General features: G+C 31.0%; 1 protein-coding gene and 1 long non-coding RNA gene across 2 annotated transcripts; both read right to left on the bottom strand.

Annotated features, from left to right (window-relative positions):
* Window positions 1-2,821: 2,821 nt before the first annotated feature.
* Window positions 2,822-3,817, bottom strand: LOC131657920 (uncharacterized). The gene is made up of 3 exons (XM_058927268.1): window positions 3,477-3,817; window positions 3,187-3,361; window positions 2,822-3,142 (listed from the first exon to the last, which is right to left on the bottom strand). The coding sequence occupies exons 1-3, from the start codon at window positions 3,815-3,817 to the stop codon at window positions 2,822-2,824; spliced, it is 837 nt and encodes a 278-aa protein (XP_058783251.1).
* Window positions 3,818-15,384: 11,567 nt separating this feature from the next.
* Window positions 15,385-17,126, bottom strand: LOC131655494 (uncharacterized). Its single transcript, XR_009299791.1, has 3 exons — window positions 16,925-17,126; window positions 16,128-16,354; window positions 15,385-15,711 (listed from the first exon to the last, which is right to left on the bottom strand). It is a non-coding gene; the product is annotated as an uncharacterized LOC131655494 (long non-coding RNA).
* Between the last annotated feature and the right edge of the window lie 996 nt (window positions 17,127-18,122).

The raw sequence follows: 18,122 nt of genomic DNA, 5'->3' as shown, positions 1-18,122 counted from the left end.
AATTTTTGCATTTTTCTTGCATTAATTCTTTGCACTTTAAATTCACTATAATTTAGAACTCCCTACACTTTTCTTGCCTCAATTTTAAATTTAACTTATCAATATTCTTTCAATTATACATATTTATGTTTTATACATTTAAAATTCAGTCGATTGTCATTTTGATTTCTTCTGAAATATCCTTTATTTTCTCATCTATTTTACAATTCTTGTCATTGCATTCACTTCATCATTTTTCTTGTTGCAATTATTCACCTGTCATCCATTTATTTGATATGTGTTTACAAAATAACTTTAACATAAAAATAAAATACAAACTCGTTTTATCCTTAAATTGTTTGCATATGTATATTATATGTTACTTTTTAACTTGTATAAGAATCTTACACTAAAAACTCTTTTTTTTTTTATGTTAAGAGATTCATGCCAAAATTAAATTCAACACTGACAAATTAGCATACTTAACATAATTTTTGTGAGTAGTTTATGCACTTAAATGGGTGTAAATCGCACACTTTAGAGATACAATTTGTATGCGATTAAGAAGTGGTAAAGTTGATTGTCCTAAAATGCTCTTAATAAATATAAATATACTTGTACCAAGACAGTGATAAATTCTACAAGTGTTAGTTCTAATAATGTGAATGTTGGTTCGTTTATGTCAATTACTAGAGGTTCAACAACATATGTTGGTTCGTTTAGAAAAAGGAATGGAAGGTCAATGGTTGAATTCAAGTTTTACAACTTACATATCTTTGGCCTTAAATATCAGGATTGACCATATAATTTTTTACATAGTGTTATTCTCTAGTTGTCATTTGACAAAAGTCTTTTTTTTTCGGTTTTGGAGTTTCCATGTTAAGTTCTTGTGTTATTATTATGTTCATCCTTTTCTCTACGCATTTGTTTATCCTAACAATTCACATGTCTTTGGCTAAGAATATTCTTGGTACACCTTCATCCAATGAGCTCTGGGAGACACTTGAAGGGCTATATTAAGGAAAAGGTGTATCAAATCGGTTGTTGTTGAAGAAGCAGTTTCATAGCTTGTGTATGGATGAACATATGAAAGTATATGATCATCTAAGTATTCTCAATGGTATTGTTTCTTGATTATAAACTACTTGAGTCAATATTGAAGATGAAGATGAAACTTTGAGACACATATGATCTCTTACATTTTCCCATGAGCATATTAAACCTGTTTTGATATATGGAAAGTTATATTATTTCTAAAGAAATAAGATTGAAGGGTGAGGATAATACTTCATCAAACTCAGTGTTGGTTGTTAGATAAAGGTCTTATATGAAGAAAAGCAATGAATTGGGTGAGAGATGTTGGGAATATGGAAAGATTGAGCATGTAAAGTATAAGGGTTTTGATGGGGCAGCTTCAGAGAAGGACTATGAGTCAAATGCTAGAAATCCCTCGTTGTGGGAGATGATGATCTTCTATAAAAATTGAGAAGTGTGTCCTTGTGAAATTTTTTCGTTGTCATGGAAAAGGACGAGTTACTGTTAATGGATTAACACATGGCCATTGATGCAAAATGTGTTGTGAGATTATGTCGATGGTTGAAGAGATTCCTACCAACTTGTAAGTTGCACCATAAGTTTTCAACTTAGTTTTTTCGACATGTGGAAATTCTTGAAGTGGATTAGCCTCAAGTTAAGTGTACTCTTCTTTAGATGAAGTTGATAGTTTTTTTTAAACTATGATTGTCGGTGAAGACGATGTGAAAATTCTTGAAGTAATGTAGTTTCAAGTGACGATACTCTTTACAATGGGTATGATTATCGGTGAAGACAATGAAAGCTAATGTATTTTTTTAATCAAGGAGGATATTATTAGGGTTGGTTGAAAATAGACATGTTGAAGAAGTCCCGCATCGCTTAATTTTGTAAAGGAAGAGGAAGTCCAAGGCTATTTAAAAGATTCAAGTTCTTCTGCACCAGTCAAAAACACTTTAAGTTTGTATTTGAATTTTTATATTTTCTCTTATACTCTTGTGTTAGGGTGTTGTAAGGGTAGTTAAATATATGCTTTCGAGAGTGTGGATGTATTGGTGTCTTGAGGTGGTTGAGGATAATCTATGTGTTGTAAGTTGTAACCATTTTTATATAGTTTTATGGCTTAAATATTCTTTTGAACCCTTTAAGTTGATGCATTTTTTATTTTCATCCTTGTATATATTTTTTCTTGGAAATGATCCCTGAATGTTAAAAATCTTTTTGGTTTTAGTCTTTAAAATTAAAATCTGCATGAAAATTCGAAGAAAAATTTGCAGAAAACTTGTAGATTTTTCTGCGAAATTTTAGTTTCAAGAACTAAAAGCAAATGAAATTTAACATTTAAGGACTTTATCTGAGAAAAATATATAGGGACGAAAATAAAAAATATGCAAACTTACAAGGACCAAAAGACTATTTAAGCCTAATTTTATTCTCTGATTGTCAAACATGGAACACATAAAAAGCTGAAAATGATAATGAAGGACTCAAACATGGAACACATTCTAAAAGTTCAGTATTCTCTTCATCAAACATAACATCGAGCTCGTGCAACTACAAATCTAAAACATTAAACAAACAGTCATGCTTATAATGATGCAAATTAGAAACACTAGAAGTTGTAGCATGTCGCCTAGGTTTCTTCCCTTATACTAGGCACATCAATATCATGCTTATTGCAAATTTCCATAACCTTAGATATAAGTTCTTCCCATCCATCATTCCTTATTTATTGTAATTCTTATTTGGTAGCATTGACAGGTTATAAGGCATTCAAAAGATCTTGATCACACTTTTGTAATGCTACACTCTAATCATTTGTAAATTCTACAATCTCAACCATCATATATAATATGAAGATTAAATCAAAGGATTGAAGCACATCTAACAAAAGCATAGTTTCACCATGTTTTTCAAATGACGTATCATTCCCAACTTCTTCAAGTACTCCAATAATGGCATCATACAACGTCATCAAACTTGTGAGAGTCCTAACATGGGAACCCCAATGAGTATCACCCGCTCTAGCAATAGATGATTCTTGATTTAATCCACTACCTGTTTCTATTTGGCCCTCTTCAATCAATTTAGCAAACTGAGTTACTTGTTTGTCTCGAGGTAATTCTTGTCTCTTGTTATAAGATCGAATGAAATTAACAAGCATATTGACCTTACCAAAAAACCACTAACATCTTTGTGAGTCTTAGCACATGCAACAAGTGCCAGTTGAAGTTGATGGGCGAAATAATGCACATAATAAGCAGATGGATTCATATTTTGGATTAAAGTTCTCAAACCACCAAAGTTACCTCTCATATTGCTAGCTCCATCATACCTTTTCCCCCTAATGCTAGATATACTCAAACCATTAATAGACAACAACTTTTCAAGTGCCTCCTTAAGTGACTCAGCACTTGCTTTCTTTTACCAAACTTTCATTTTTAACATAGCGAATAACAACACACATTTGTTCTTTGCGAGCAACATCACCACATTCATCAATCAAAACACAAAACACATCATCCGCAATATCACATATAATTTGTTGAGTTGTTTCACTAGCACAAGCAGCAGGAAGATCCTTTTGAATCTTAGGGGCAGTTATAAGGTTATTTCCAGGAGCACAATTTATTACACTAGCTATCTCTGAGTTAATTTTCTTTAAAGTGACCACCAACTCAAGAAATGACCCCTTAAACAAAGAGTTAATAGACTCATCACTACCTCTAAATGGCATGCAACAACTAAAAAGAAACTTCGTAGCTACAAGGGATGTGTTTACACGAACACGATATTCAACAATCATTTTTAGTTTGATTAACAAATGAGGCCTTAATACTTTAGTTCGGATTTATGAGAGCCTGATCCATATGCACGCAATCAACATGACTATTGGAAGAAGTAGCATGGTTAGCCAACATTTGAGCCTTCTTACACTCACCAAAACCGTCTCCCGCAAAGTGATCCCCCCCACATCTAAAGACATTTAAAAAAACATGGAAAATAAAATGCTAGGTCCTTGATTCACTATAATCAGTCCAATCATACAAGTCAAACCAATTTTTGCAAAATCGACAGTTTTGTTTACCTTGAATAGACCAAGGGTAAACAAAATTATGAGGAGGTTGATAACGACCTATTTTTAAATAAGCTTTCCTTACCTCATTTTGGATGTCACGATGATAGCTTGAAATTGGAGGTCTAATTTCAAGATTCGTTTCTAACAATTTATAATCAACAACTTTGATACTCTCACTTGGATGTTAAGTTTATGATGCTTTAGATTAGCCGAAGAAGTAGATTTGTCTCTAGAAAGTACCGGAAAAGATTCTTCATCCTATAAAGAGAACAATGAAACAAATTGATTAGAAAGAAAATAATTTATGAGAAATTAAGAAAATTGATATTTTTAATAAATTGGGGGGTTTTTGGGTTCAACTCAAAAAGGAGAAAAGAATGAGGGAAATTTGAAATACCCACTTTAACTTTGATTTTCAATCACCCACAAATAAATGCGACCAAGCCAAGTGAACAAATTAGAGGGAAAAAATAAGGGGTTTTTGGATTAGGAAATATGATGATAGCAAGAGACAAATATGAGAGATGGTGGGGTTTGAAAAGAGAAAAGAAGTTACTGAGTGAGTGAGAGAGAGAGAGAGAGAGAGAGAGAGAGAGTGAGAGAGAGAGAGAGAGAGAGAGAGAGATGAGTTGGTGGGTGTTAGTATTATTTTTTTTCATTTATAAATTAACTCAATAATAATAAAACTAAGTATTATATATAATATTAAAAAGGCTTAATTGTAATTTTGGCCCCCCTATTATTTATTTTTTTGGGTTTTGGTCCCCCTATTTTAAAATTTGGAATTTTAGCCCCTTTGTTTTAGTTTTTTGAGGATTTTGGCCCCTCTATAAATTCAAAGGCAATTTTTAATGAAATGAAACTCAAATTAATGACATGTTCAACATAAATTTTAAATAAAAATAGCTTTTTTGAACAGATTATTGCTGAACTGGCACTGACACATCATCAATAAGGGCGTCATTTCATTTAAAATTGCCTTCGAATTTGTAGGGGGGCCAAAATCCTCAAAAAACTAAAATACAGGGACTAAAATTCCGGATTTTAAAATATAGGGACCAAAACTCAAAAAATGGATAATAGAGGGACCAAAATTACAATTAAGCCTATTAAAAAATGAAAAATATGGTATGCTTGTAGCCACACTGTTAACCCACATTTTGTGAGTTAATACATGCCTTTGTAGTCGTAAGTTTTGTTTTATATTCTGTTTATTTGCTTAATTTTCTTGCATTTTTATTATCTTAGTTAATATAGTGTGAAGCAAGGGATTTTTAAAATTCTACCTGCAAGTCCGTCTACCCGAACTAACCATATTAATTCATATGATTTATATCATCATTATTGTGAGATATTGGATCGAACTCTAGTATTGTCGAAGGGTAGCTTCTTGGTTCGACAGTTCGACAGAGTTAAGCATGAAGTCGAAGGATTGTTCACATGCTGGTGTCGAAGTGTGCATGCTGTAGTCGAAGATGGGTCTAGCGTGCAGATGTCGAAGATGCTAGAGTTGTTAGCATGTTAAATTAGGTTTTAGTGTTTAAACCCTAATTTGTTCAGTTAGCTTGTTTATTAAGTTGGCTTGTGTAATGGGTCTTGCTGAAAAAGCCCATTAGTTAGTATGTTAGGTTTTATTATAAATAGCATACTAGTCTCTCATCATTGCTAAGCTGCAAATCCTAATTTAGGGTGAGAGAGGTTATTTGTTATTCTTGTAAACTTGTAATCTTGTTTTAAGAGAAAGTGAAAGAATAACAGTTATAACCAATTCTTGTGTTCTTATTCTCTTCCCTAATTCCCTATTATACTTTGTTATTGGTATCGTTTTTCACAACAAATTGGTGCGGTGAGCGTGGAGAAGATGCCGTCAACAAAGTATGAGATTGAAAAGTTCACCGGAGTGAATGATTTCGGTCTGTGGCGCTTGAAGATGAAAGCCCTACTGGTTCAGCAGGGTTGTTTGGAAGCGTTGAAGGGAGAGGCAGCCATGAATGCTGCATTAACGGCAGCGGAGAAGACGACTATGATTGAGAAGGCACACAACGCAATTTTGTTGAGCCTTGGTGATAAGGTTCTCCGGCAGGTATCAAAGGAGACGACGGCATCAGGGTTATGGGTGAAACTTGAAAGTTTGTATATGACCAAATCGCTGGTAAATCGACTCTACCTGAAGCAAGCTTTGTATTCATTCAAGATGATTGAAGACAAAGTATTGGCTGAGCAGTTGGATATGTTCAACAAGCTGATTCTTGATCTTGAAAATATTGATGTGAAGATCGATGATGAAGATCAAGCGCTGTTACTATTGTGTTCTTTGCCTCGATCACATGCTCACTTCAAAGAAACTCTCTTGTATGGAAGGGAGTCCCTGACGTTTGAAGAAGTTCAATCAGCCTTGTACTCTAAGGACTTGAATGAACGAAAGGAGCATAAACCTTCGACTGTTGGCGAAGGTTTGGCCGTTAAAGGAAAACTCTTACGAAAGAATGGTAAGTTCGACAAGAAGGGCAAAAGCCAGTCGAAGTCTTACAGTGGCGAAGCATCTGGCATTCGATGCTATCATTGTAAGAAGGAGGGTCACACAAGAAAGGTGTGCCCTGAACGCCTGAAAGATCATGGAGGTAAGGATAATGGCAATGCAGCCATTGTTCAAGATGATTTTGAATCATCTGATGTTCTTGTAGTTTCAAGTAGTGACTCGAGAAGAGAGTGGATTATGGATTCAGGGTGCACTTGGCACATGACTCCAAACAAAGACTTGTTCGAGGAATTATGTGATCAAGATGGTGGATCAGTATTGCTGGGAAACAACAAGGCTTGCAAGATTGCAGGTATTGGATCTGTTAGATTCAAGCTCCATGATGAGTCAATAAGGTTGTTGACTGAAGTCAGGTATGTTCCTGATTTGAAGAGAAATCTGCTTTCTCTTGGTGAATTCGACAAGAAAGGATATGTTTTCCAAGGAGAGAAAGTATCCTAAGAGTCATGAAGGGTTCGAAGGAAGTCTTGAGAGGTGTGAAGAAACAAGGCTTGTATACCCTTGAGGCTGAAGTTGTAAGTGGTTCGACAAATGTTGCATCCACGAAACCGTTGTCGAAGACAGAAATCTGGCACATGAGATTGGGCCATGTCAGTGAAAGGGGTCTGGTCGAATTAGGGAAACAAAATCTGCTTGGTGGAGACAAAGTCGAAAAGCTGAAGTTTTGTGAACCCTGTGTATTTGGAAAATCTTGCAGAGTGAAGTTCAACAAAGGCAAACAAAGAACACATGGATCCCTTGATTACATCCATGCTGATCTTTGGGGGCCTGCAAGGTGTCCATCACATTCAGGAGCAAGGTATTTTCTATCCATAGTAGATGATTATTCCAGAAAATTATGGGTATTCATCCAGAAGACTAAGGATGAAACTTTTGAGAATCAGACTGGCAGAAAGGTCAAGAGGTTGAGAACCGACAATGGCCTTGAATTTTGCAATGAGGCATTCGACAGTTTTTGTGCTGCCTCTGGTATTGCAAGGCATAGAACTACTGCAGGTACTCCACAGCAAAATGGTTTGGCTGAAAGGTTTAATCGAACTATTTTGGAGAGAGTCAGATGCATGTTGACTAGTGCGGGGTTAACAAAGGTGTTCTGGGCTGAGGCTGTTTCGACAGCAACATATCTGATAAACAGATGTCCTTCGATAGCGTTAGATATGAAGACACCTGAAGAAGTTTGGTTGGGACATCCACCAGATCTCGACAAACTGAGAGTATTTGGCTGCGTAGCCTATGCTCACATTAGGCAAGACAAGGTCGAACCTAGAGCTCTGAAATGCATGTTCATGGGATACCCTGAAGGAGTCAAAGCTTATAGGCTATGGTGCCTAGAGCCAGGTCACAGGAGGTGTATCACCAGTCGAGATGTAGTTTTCAATGAAGCTGAAATGGCTTTTAAAAAAACTGATGATGTTGGTCGAAGTACAGAAACATCTGACGAAGAGCTGGAACAGGTAGAGATTCCTGTTGAGGTGGAGCATGTTGATGCTGAATTGCATATCCCAGATGAAGTCGAAGAAGAACAGAAGATGCTGAAGTTGAGGAAACTGACGATGACTACCTATTGTCGAGAGATAGGTCGAGAAGAGTCATCAAGCCACCTCAAAGACTTGGATATGCAGATCTTATAGCTTATGCCTTAATCTCTGCAAGTGAGGTTCTAGACGAAGAACCTAGAGATTATAAGGGAGTTATGAGGAGTCAAAATAAGACTGAATGGCTGAAGGCCATGGATGATGAGATGAAATCTCTTCATGATAATCACACTTGGGAACTGATCAAGAAACCTGCTGGGGCAAGGTTAGTCAGCTGTAAATGGATTTTCAAAGTTAAGGAAGGAATCGAAGGAGTGACGTCGAAAAGATACAAGGCAAGGCTGGTCGCAAGGGATTTCACTCAGAAAGAAGGTGTCGACTTCAATGATGTGTTCTCTCCTGTTGTGAAGCATAGGTCCATTCGAATGTTGCTTGCCATGGTGGCACAGTTCGACCTTGAACTGGAACAAATGGATGTGAAGACTGCGTTCTTGTATGGTGATTTAGATGAAACGATCCTGATGAGGCAACCTGAAGGGTATGTCGAAAAGGGAAAGGAAAATTATGTGTGCAAGCTAAAAAGATCTTTATATGGGCTGAAACAATCTCCTCGACAGTGGAATAGGAGATTCGACAAGTTCATGACACACATAAGTTTCATTAGAAGTCAGTTCGACCACTGTGTTTACTTCAGATTTCGACCTGGTAATTCATTTGTTATTTTGTTGCTTTATGTTGATGATATTCTCATAGCAAGCAACAGTGTCGAAGATGTGATGAGGGTGAAGGCTGAACTCAATAAGGAGTTCGATATGAAGGATCTGGGAGCTGCTTCCAGGATTCTTGGAATTCACATTCGAAGAGATAGAAAGAAGTCGAAGTTATGCCTATCTCAAGAGGCATATCTACGGATGATTCTTGAAAAGTTTGGTATGTCGAATTCGAAGCCAGTTGTGACTCCAACAAACCCTCAATTCAAGCTGAGTATTGATCAGTGTCCCAGTACTGATGTCGAAAAAGCCTATATGAATAGCATCCCATATGCTAATATAGTCGGTTCTTTGATGTATGCTATGGTCTGTACTAGACCCGACATAACATACGCAGTAAGTCTTGTAAGCAGGTACATGGCGAATCCTGGAAAGGCTCACTGGCAAGCATTGAAGTGGATTTTAAGGTACATAAATGGGTCTCTGAATAGAGTCCTAATTTATGGTGGAGCCTTGGGTGAAGATAGTAAAGCAGTAATAGAAGGATATGTCGACTCTGATTATGCAGGTTGTATGGATTCCAGAAAATCTATTTCTCGATATGTTTTCACTATGTTTGGCACTGCAATTAGTTGGAAAGCAACACTTCAGAAGGTTGTTGCTCTATCAACCACTGAAGCGGAGTATATTGCCCTAACTGAAGCTGTGAAAGAAGCATTGTGGCTTGAAGGTTTTGCGAAGGAGCTAAAACTTCAAGGTCGAGGTATCACTGTTAAATGTGATAGTCAAAGTGCAATACACCTGTCGAAGAATTCAGCCTATCATGAGCGAACTAAGCACATTGATGTGAGGCTGCATTTCGTCAGAGGAGTAATCGAGCGTGGAGAAGTCCAAGTGCTGAAGGTTTCGACTGAAGACAATGCTGCTGATATGATCACCAAGACATTGCCGAGTTGCAAGTTTTTCCACTGTATGCAGTTGATAAAGCTGCATGAAGAAAGCTAGTTTGTTCCTTGACGTTGTAGAGTTAGGTCCAAGGTGGAGATTTGTGAGATATTGGATCGAACTCTAGTATTGTCGAATGGTGGCTTCTTGGTTCGACAGTTCGACAGAGTTAAGCATGAAGTCGAAGGATTGTTCACATGCTGGTGTCGAAGTGTGCATGCTGTAGTCGAAGATGGGTCTAGCGTGCAGATGTCGAAGATGCTAGAGTTGTTAGCATGTTAAATTAGGTTTTAGTGTTTAAACCCTAATTTGTTAAGTTAGCTTGTTTATTAAGTTGGCTTGTGTAATGGGTCTTGCTGAAAAAGCCCATTAGTTAGTATGTTAGGTTTTATTATAAATAGCATACTAGTCTCTCATCATTGCTAAGCTGCAAATCCTAATTTAGGGTGAGAGAGGTTATTTGTTATTCTTGTAAACTTGTAATCTTGTTTTAAGAGAAAGTGAAAGAATAGCAGTTATAACCAATTCTTGTGTTCTTATTCTCTTCCCTAATTCCCTATTATACTTTGTTATTGGTATCGTTTTTCACAACAATTATCATAAAAAATAAAAATAGTATAACATATTCCACTTCATGAAGAAAAAGATTAAATTAAACCTCATTTTTTACATTCATAACATATACGGGAGAAATGAAAAAATTAAGAATTTTATACTGTTAGAAAAAATTAATTGATGTAAATTAAATATTTTTAAATTATTTTTTGCATATTTATTTCTAAACCAATCCGTTATTTTTCGATTTGGTTCGATTTGGATTTTATCAAAAAAATGTGTAAATTCAATCCAAATAAATCTATATATTTTTATCAGTTTAAGCATCGAATTCTCTTAAAACCAAAATCAAACTGATCCGCGAACACCCCAAATTATATCGATATAGTAAGATTGTATTAGTATTCTTTTATTTTTCTACTAGTACTTAGACCCGTGCGAGGCACGGGTTAAATATTTTTTAAGTAAAAAAATATTTTAAAAACATATATAATCTAGAAATAGTATATATAAAAAATTTAATTTAACTAAATATTTTTGTAAATTATAAAATAATTTGAACATTTCTAATTTATTAATAATTTGTAAGTTTTAAAAACAATTAACTCGTTAAATAAAAAATACCACAAAATACATATAAAATCAGTTAGTTTATTAATAATTTAATCATGTGAAAATTACCCAAGGTAAACTATATTATAATTTAAAAAAAAAATATTGATATAAATAATTTTGATATAAGTTTCATTTGCAATTTAAAATATAAGTTAATTATTTTGATCTTTTATAATATTATTTAACTGTTTAAAATAAATTTAGATAAAAATAATAAATACAAAAGTGCGTCCACGGGTTAAAATTTATTTAAGTAAATAAAATATTGTAGAACTAATTATAACTTATAAATAAAGTTACAATTACAACTTTACAAATAATTTAAGTAAATAAAATATTTTACATCTTAAAAAGAATAAATGAAAACAAATTTTTCACTATATATTGCGAGGAATTATTTACGATTCAAATTCTTATTATTTATCGAAATTATATTAAAAAACTTATAATTTTATTTTGATTTTTTTATTGTCAAGCAAATTCTAACTCAATAAAAATATGTCAAATAATATATAATCAATTACTTTTTAATTTAAGCTACTAATAAAAAATAGTTTACATCATCAACAAATTATTCTTTTAAATGAAAATGATTTACAAATTAATTATAAATAAATTTCATAAATATTACTTATTCATTAAAATTTTAATATATAAAACTAATTTTTTTAAAATTTAATATTAATTGATATATCGGTACCAATTATTTTGATTCGTCTTATTAATTTAAACATTCAACGTATCGTTAATTTTTCAAACGAAATCAATTGAAAAAATTTCATTCAATTAAAACCAATCTTTATTTTCTATCATTTCTTCTAAACTCTATTACTTTTAAAATTCAACATATTTTCAAATGGTTATAAAATCTTATATAATAATGATTTAAATAAAACAATTAAAAAGAATATTTTACAAACAAAATCAATAACATTTTAGAGACACGGAAAATAATGACTTAAATGTATATCCGTGCGAGGCTCAGGTTAAAATTTCTTTTAGTAAAAAAAATATTTTAGAACTACTTATAATTTATAAATAAAGTTATAGTAACATTATAATCTATTATAATATGTCTTTGTTATTAGTAGTATACATAAGAAATATTCTTCAAAGAATAAAGTATTTATTATTAATAGACATTAATAGATATATTTGTATTACTTAAAGATTTAATATATTATTTATATTACTTAAAAATAGTAATAGGAATGAGAATTTGACATCTTTAAAACTTACCAAACAACTCATTTTCCTATATTATATTTAATTGATTATATGAGAATTTTTCTTTTCCAAACATTGAATTTTTAAATTAAGTTTAAAATAGAAAATATTTATATTGAATCATTTATAAAAAAATGTGAGCAAGAGTAAAGGTTGGAGGAGTAACTTCATTAAAACGGTTTTTACAGAAACGATGTACAGTTGTTTGCGATAACAGGAATAATAAAATACATGATAAGAACTAGTAAGATACCCGTGCTTCCGCACGGGTAAATTTATTTAATATTGTATGAAATTAATTAGATACATATAAATTTTTAATAAATGATTTAATTACAAATGAAAAATATTATATAAATTTAATTATATAAAAAAAGAATCTGGAAGATGAAGATAAAAAAATGAAATTTTAACATTTAAAATTAAAAATTATCTCTCAATTTATAGTAATTGTTGATTAAAATAAAATAGAAACTTTGTTGATAATGACCCGTGAAATAAAAATTTTATTTGATCTGATATAAAATATATTTAAATACAATTGTAAAATGAACAATAATCATATGAATTTAATTGTATTAAATAATCTTTAAAAAAATCGTGAAATGAAGAAAAGACATTTTTTTTAAAAATAAGGATATTATCTCTCTAATAAAAATAATGATTGATTAAAATAAAATAAGTATTATGTTGACAGTGACCCGTGATATTACAATATTTTTAATTTTATTAAAATTAAAAAATAAATTATTGTTTAGAGTTGATACATAAATAGAGAAAAAAATTAAAATGAAAGTAAGAAAGTGTGGGAAGACAATTTGAGAGAAATTTGAAAATTTAATTAAGAAAGAGAAAGTGTGTAATCATCGATTAAAATAAATTAAATATTGTATTGATAGTAACCCGTGAGATAAATAAATATTTAATTTTATTAAAGTTAAAAAAAATATATTATTAATAATTTTTGTGATTAAATGAAAAAAAATTAAAATGAAAGTAAGAAAGTGTGGGAAAATGAAATGTGAAAGAAATTTGAAAATTTAAGTAAGAGAGAGAAGAAGTGTGTTGGGGAGAAAAAGTTAGTTATTGAAAAGTTAAAAAGTTGGACCAATGAGAGACCGACAATTGGCGCTTGGTTATTGAAAGGATGAAAAGTGATATGTGATTTTGTTAGTTACCAAATTGCCCTTTTTTATTTGTAAAGAAATTTTTAACTAAGGGCATAATAGTCAGATTGGTCAATCTTTTATTAATTGTTTGTATAGTAGATAACACGACAAACATAGCGGAAGAAATAATAGATACCGTAGTGTATCGTTTGTGGATGAGGAATAAGTATATAGAGGACATTGTTCATCTCCTCATGACATAATTTTGTTTAGATTGTGTTATCAAACTGGACTCTTGGGTCGTTTTGTATTTAAGAGGTTTTAGAATATAAATATATATTTCTTTTTTTAAAAAAATGTGAATAAAAATAATTGTTTTAATTCTGATAAAAAATGAAAACGCATCGTTTGGTCAAAATTTATTTTTTATAGTTGATCAACATTATTAAAAATATTAAAAATATTAAATTGAAAACTAATAATAAGTACTGAAATTAATAATGAAATATTTGAATATTCAAATATAATTTCAATTCATTCGTTAATTTCGAGTTCAATATATATAAATATAATTGTGAGGAAAAAACATATCCTCATAATTACCATATTTAAAAAAACATATCCTCACGTATACTGCTTTTTTATCAAGTTAGAAAAGAAATTAATAAATTTATTGTCTCAATAAATAAGTGTAACACATTAAATTCTAAATAGAAATTTTCTCTTAAATGGGAAGATATCAAACATAAAAGTTCATAATTCTACTTAAATAAAAAAATTAAACAAACACTGATCTTTTTTAAATTTGAAACATATATAAATAGTTTCTCATAATACTATAATCTTACCATAATTTCAAAATTTAATATTATATAAGTATATTTTAATATATATCATAGTGTAATTAATATATTATATTTTTTAAAAATATATTGTACTTGTGTTAGTCTTAATAGAAATAGAAGAATAAATATTAAATTATATATTTAAATTAAAAACAACTACTTAAGATAAAAAAATTATAATAACTTTTCATTGACAAAAAGTTGTGAAAATATGTTACTGAAGTAATTTTAATTATACAAATAACATATCATAAATATGATTTTTTTTATTTATAAATGATTAAGATGGTTATTAAATTTGTGTTAAATTAAAAATTAATTGATTAGTATCAATTTAAGTTTGTTTAAAAATAATAATATTTATTTTAATTACAAAATATTGTTTCAAGATAAAAAAAAAAAGGACAACGTCAACTATTCGTAATGTTAATGTTGTTGCGTTAGTAATATAGGTTGCATTTATAAAAGAGAGAAAGAGAAAAATACTAATTAAAAACTGATTTGATACTTGCATCTGGGAAAGAGAAAAAGATTTTATGAATTAAAACTGGTGTGAATGACATAGTAATTGCAATTAATCAAGGTTTGAAATTAAATATAACTTTATTTGGAAAAATCAACTTTATAGTAAATATGGCCTCAAATCAAAATACATAAATCTTAATAATTGGTTAGATATATTAATAATTGGTTAGATATAATCACTTTTAATATTTTATCAAAGTATTTTAACATTTATAATTTAAACATGAATCTTAATAATTGTGCGTGAGAGATTAATGCAATTAATTAGCTAGAATATAAATAGGAAATGATATTAAAGGAAGAATATTATAAAATATAATAAAAATTATGATATTATAATAATGATTTTATGGTATAAAGGACACATAATAATAATAATAATAATAATAATAATAATAATAAAAAATATAAATTATAAATAAATCCAAAAGTAATGATGCCGGTTCTTGAAGTGGGAACCTGCAAGAGAACTTCAAATCCTGTATCATTTTAAAATGCTCAGCAACAGTTCTCAAAGTGGGTCTATCTGATGGCTCCTTTTAAAGGCATCTTTGTTCAATGTCGGATATTGTTCTTGCTGCTTTGGATGGAAAGCCATAAATAAAATACATGATTTTTGGCTTGATTATATGGTGCACTCATTCTTCTAACAATATTAATTTTGCCTAAAATGTTTATAACACAACCCATACAATAAATGATTAATATTTTACATTCACAAATGGTGCGTGTAAATCTTCTTCAATGCAACCACCACTTTGTATGATCATAGAGCAAAAATATGATTTGGTATTGGACACTTTCTTAGAGTTACTACTACCATATATTATATAAGAAAGCTAAATGTAATTCTTGAGCAACACATGAGCACAACATCTTATGAGCACATCATCTTACATGCTATAAAGATCAATAAAGTCTTGCTTCACCAGCAAGGCTGCAAGTCTATAAAGCCCATACGGTACAGGATTACTGACTTCCACACGCTGATAATATTGAAATTTAAATCCAAGAATCTGTAGACATAAATAGCTATATCAACAAAGATAAAGATGAACACATAATTGTAAAATAGGTCAGTGGAAACAGTATAATAATCATTGCAGTTTTTTAAATCATTTGTTCCATAACATGAAAAAAATAAACATAAAGCTGACATAACAACATAAAGTTTCTTAAGTTCAATATATCCAATATGATTTCATACTAATTCTTCATGTAAAAAAGTAAGACTTAGTGCAACACACATTACAATTTTCATTCTTGTATTCCAATCAATTGATGGTCCATCAAATCTACCATAAAATTGGAAGTCCAAGCTTCCATGGTATAGTCTTTCATATACCATCATTCTATGTTATAAACTCTCGCGCGCGTAAAAACCTAGTAATTTACAAAGGTTTGGATGTTGAAAAGTTGCAAGAGTATTCACCTTGTTTATGGATTCCTTAAAGCACTGAAAAAAGATAGATGATTTTAGGCCACTTCAGAGAGGTTCTCATGTTAGTATAGGAATTATAGAAAATACTTTTAAGTGGTTCCATGTTAGAATAGGAATTTCCAATAATCCTTATTGGTGCCAGCATCATTGTCAATCATAGCACCACTAATAACTACACAAGGTCCATCTTGAAGCTCAAATACATACTGGATTAAGTCCTGAAAAAATAATCATAGCACAATAAAGCTCAAATGAGTATCAGAATAAGAATGTACATTAAAATATTTTAGACACAGTTTTAAACCATTTAACAAAGATATCATAACTTCGAGAAAAGAAAGAAATCATTTTGCATTGGTAGATCTGTTGTACATGTATACTTAGAAGGAAAAAAAATACAGTTAGTCTCTGCAACAAAATGAAATTCTCAAGCAGAGAACCAAAATTCTCTAACAATACCTGTACATACATCAATTAATAGAACAAAACTAAAAAAATAAGTATTTGACCTCTTGTACATATGTCAATTAATAGAACAAATTAGAAGTTCATGCTTTTAAAGAGAGGTTAAGCAATGGCTCCAATGCAGTAGGTAAAGGAAAAAAAACAACATAAAAAACCAGATCCAAGATGCAAGCTTTGACATGTATGACAATACAAACTTACTAATAACCTAAGAGATGTAAGTTGAATGAAGAACAATTAACGACAAAAAACATTCCATTTGAGAAGAAAAACTCATTTAAACAAAAGTGATGAAAGATCAAAAATTTCAGATCCAATATTACCGTGTAGTAAATGAAGGCAAAATCGCGTCTTGCGGCTGCCATTGTAAATCGTAAAAGAAGGGAAAATTGTAATAGTAAGAAAAAAGAAAAACGGTTCGAAGGGATGAAGAACTGGAAATGAGGTAGGTCATATTTATACATGTAGAATAAGCAATCAATCCAAATAGTTGAAAGAAAAAACTTTGAAATTAAAATTGATGCTGCAAACCTTGAAAAAACCAAGAGATTGCATCGTGAATGCAATTTTTTTGAACTGAAACCTCCCATATTAATGGGTGCTGAGAAGGAAGATGAATCGTTATGAATTTGGAGAAACAGCCATAAATTGTGGGCTTCTATTGTGCGGTGGCGTGGAAGAATTTTTTTTTTGGGAAAGAGGGGATGAATATCAATAGACAGCATATTAAATATTAAATAAAAAAATTTGGGAAAGGGGGAATGAATATCTCACGTAGAATTAAACTAAATTAAATAAAAAAATATAAGAATTCAATAATAAGTATTTAAAATAGAAATAGAAATATTACTTGAAATGGAAAGTTTTAAAATAGTATGGGACCTAGAATGATGACACTTGGCAGACTTGCCAAAGTTCTCATCTTGCTTTTTTATTATAAATGATGCCATTTTTCTAACAATAATTAAAAATGAAACAAGTAATATTGACTACTCCAATTACGTGTCTAACAATTACAAGCTTATGAAATTGTGTAGTTAATAGTTATTCATAATGGTATAGTTTCTCGAAAGTAGTAACTCTAAACCTACCAACTAAAATGATGTGAATTGTGCATTAAATTGTTGTTGATAAGCCACATTACACTCCCCCACACAAGACCCTTAATAAATGATTGAAGAGCACCACCGTTAATTCTTCCAGTAATATTCCCCAGAAATTTCATGTTTTCTTTTTGATACTCCTCACTATTGCATGCAAGTAAAGAAAAATAGTAACAACATTTTTTGCATTGAACCGCTATAAATGTGGAGACAAGTCGGGTAAAAAATTGAATTAACTTGGGGAGTACTACTATAGTTAACATTGAAAATGTATTTACTATCTTCTTGGTTCTGTGACCCTTTAGCCATACAGAAAACTAGAATCTCGCAATTCAATCACAATCTCAATAATTACATATTCTCTTATATTCTAAAATTTTCGCAAAAGTTTGATGGAGGTTTTGAAAAATTTCCTTTA

Source organism: Vicia villosa, linkage group LG3 (genome assembly GCF_029867415.1).
Source record: "Vicia villosa cultivar HV-30 ecotype Madison, WI linkage group LG3, Vvil1.0, whole genome shotgun sequence".
NCBI classification, from domain to species: Eukaryota; Viridiplantae; Streptophyta; class Magnoliopsida; order Fabales; family Fabaceae; genus Vicia; species Vicia villosa.
The sequence above is the reverse complement of the archived record's forward strand: the minus strand, read 5'-3'. Positions and strand labels throughout refer to the sequence as shown.

Coding starts and splice junctions, on each gene's coding strand:
- LOC131657920 (XM_058927268.1), bottom strand. CDS start 3,817: ATGATTGTTGAATATCGTGTTCGTGTAAACACATCCCTTGTAGCTACG. Junction 3,362..3,476: donor GTTGCTCGCAAAGAACAAAT/GTGTGTTGTTAT, acceptor GAGTATATCTAG/CATTAGGGGGAAAAGGTATG. Junction 3,143..3,186: donor AAGATGTTAGTGGTTTTTTG/GTAAGGTCAATA, acceptor TCTTATAACAAG/AGACAAGAATTACCTCGAGA.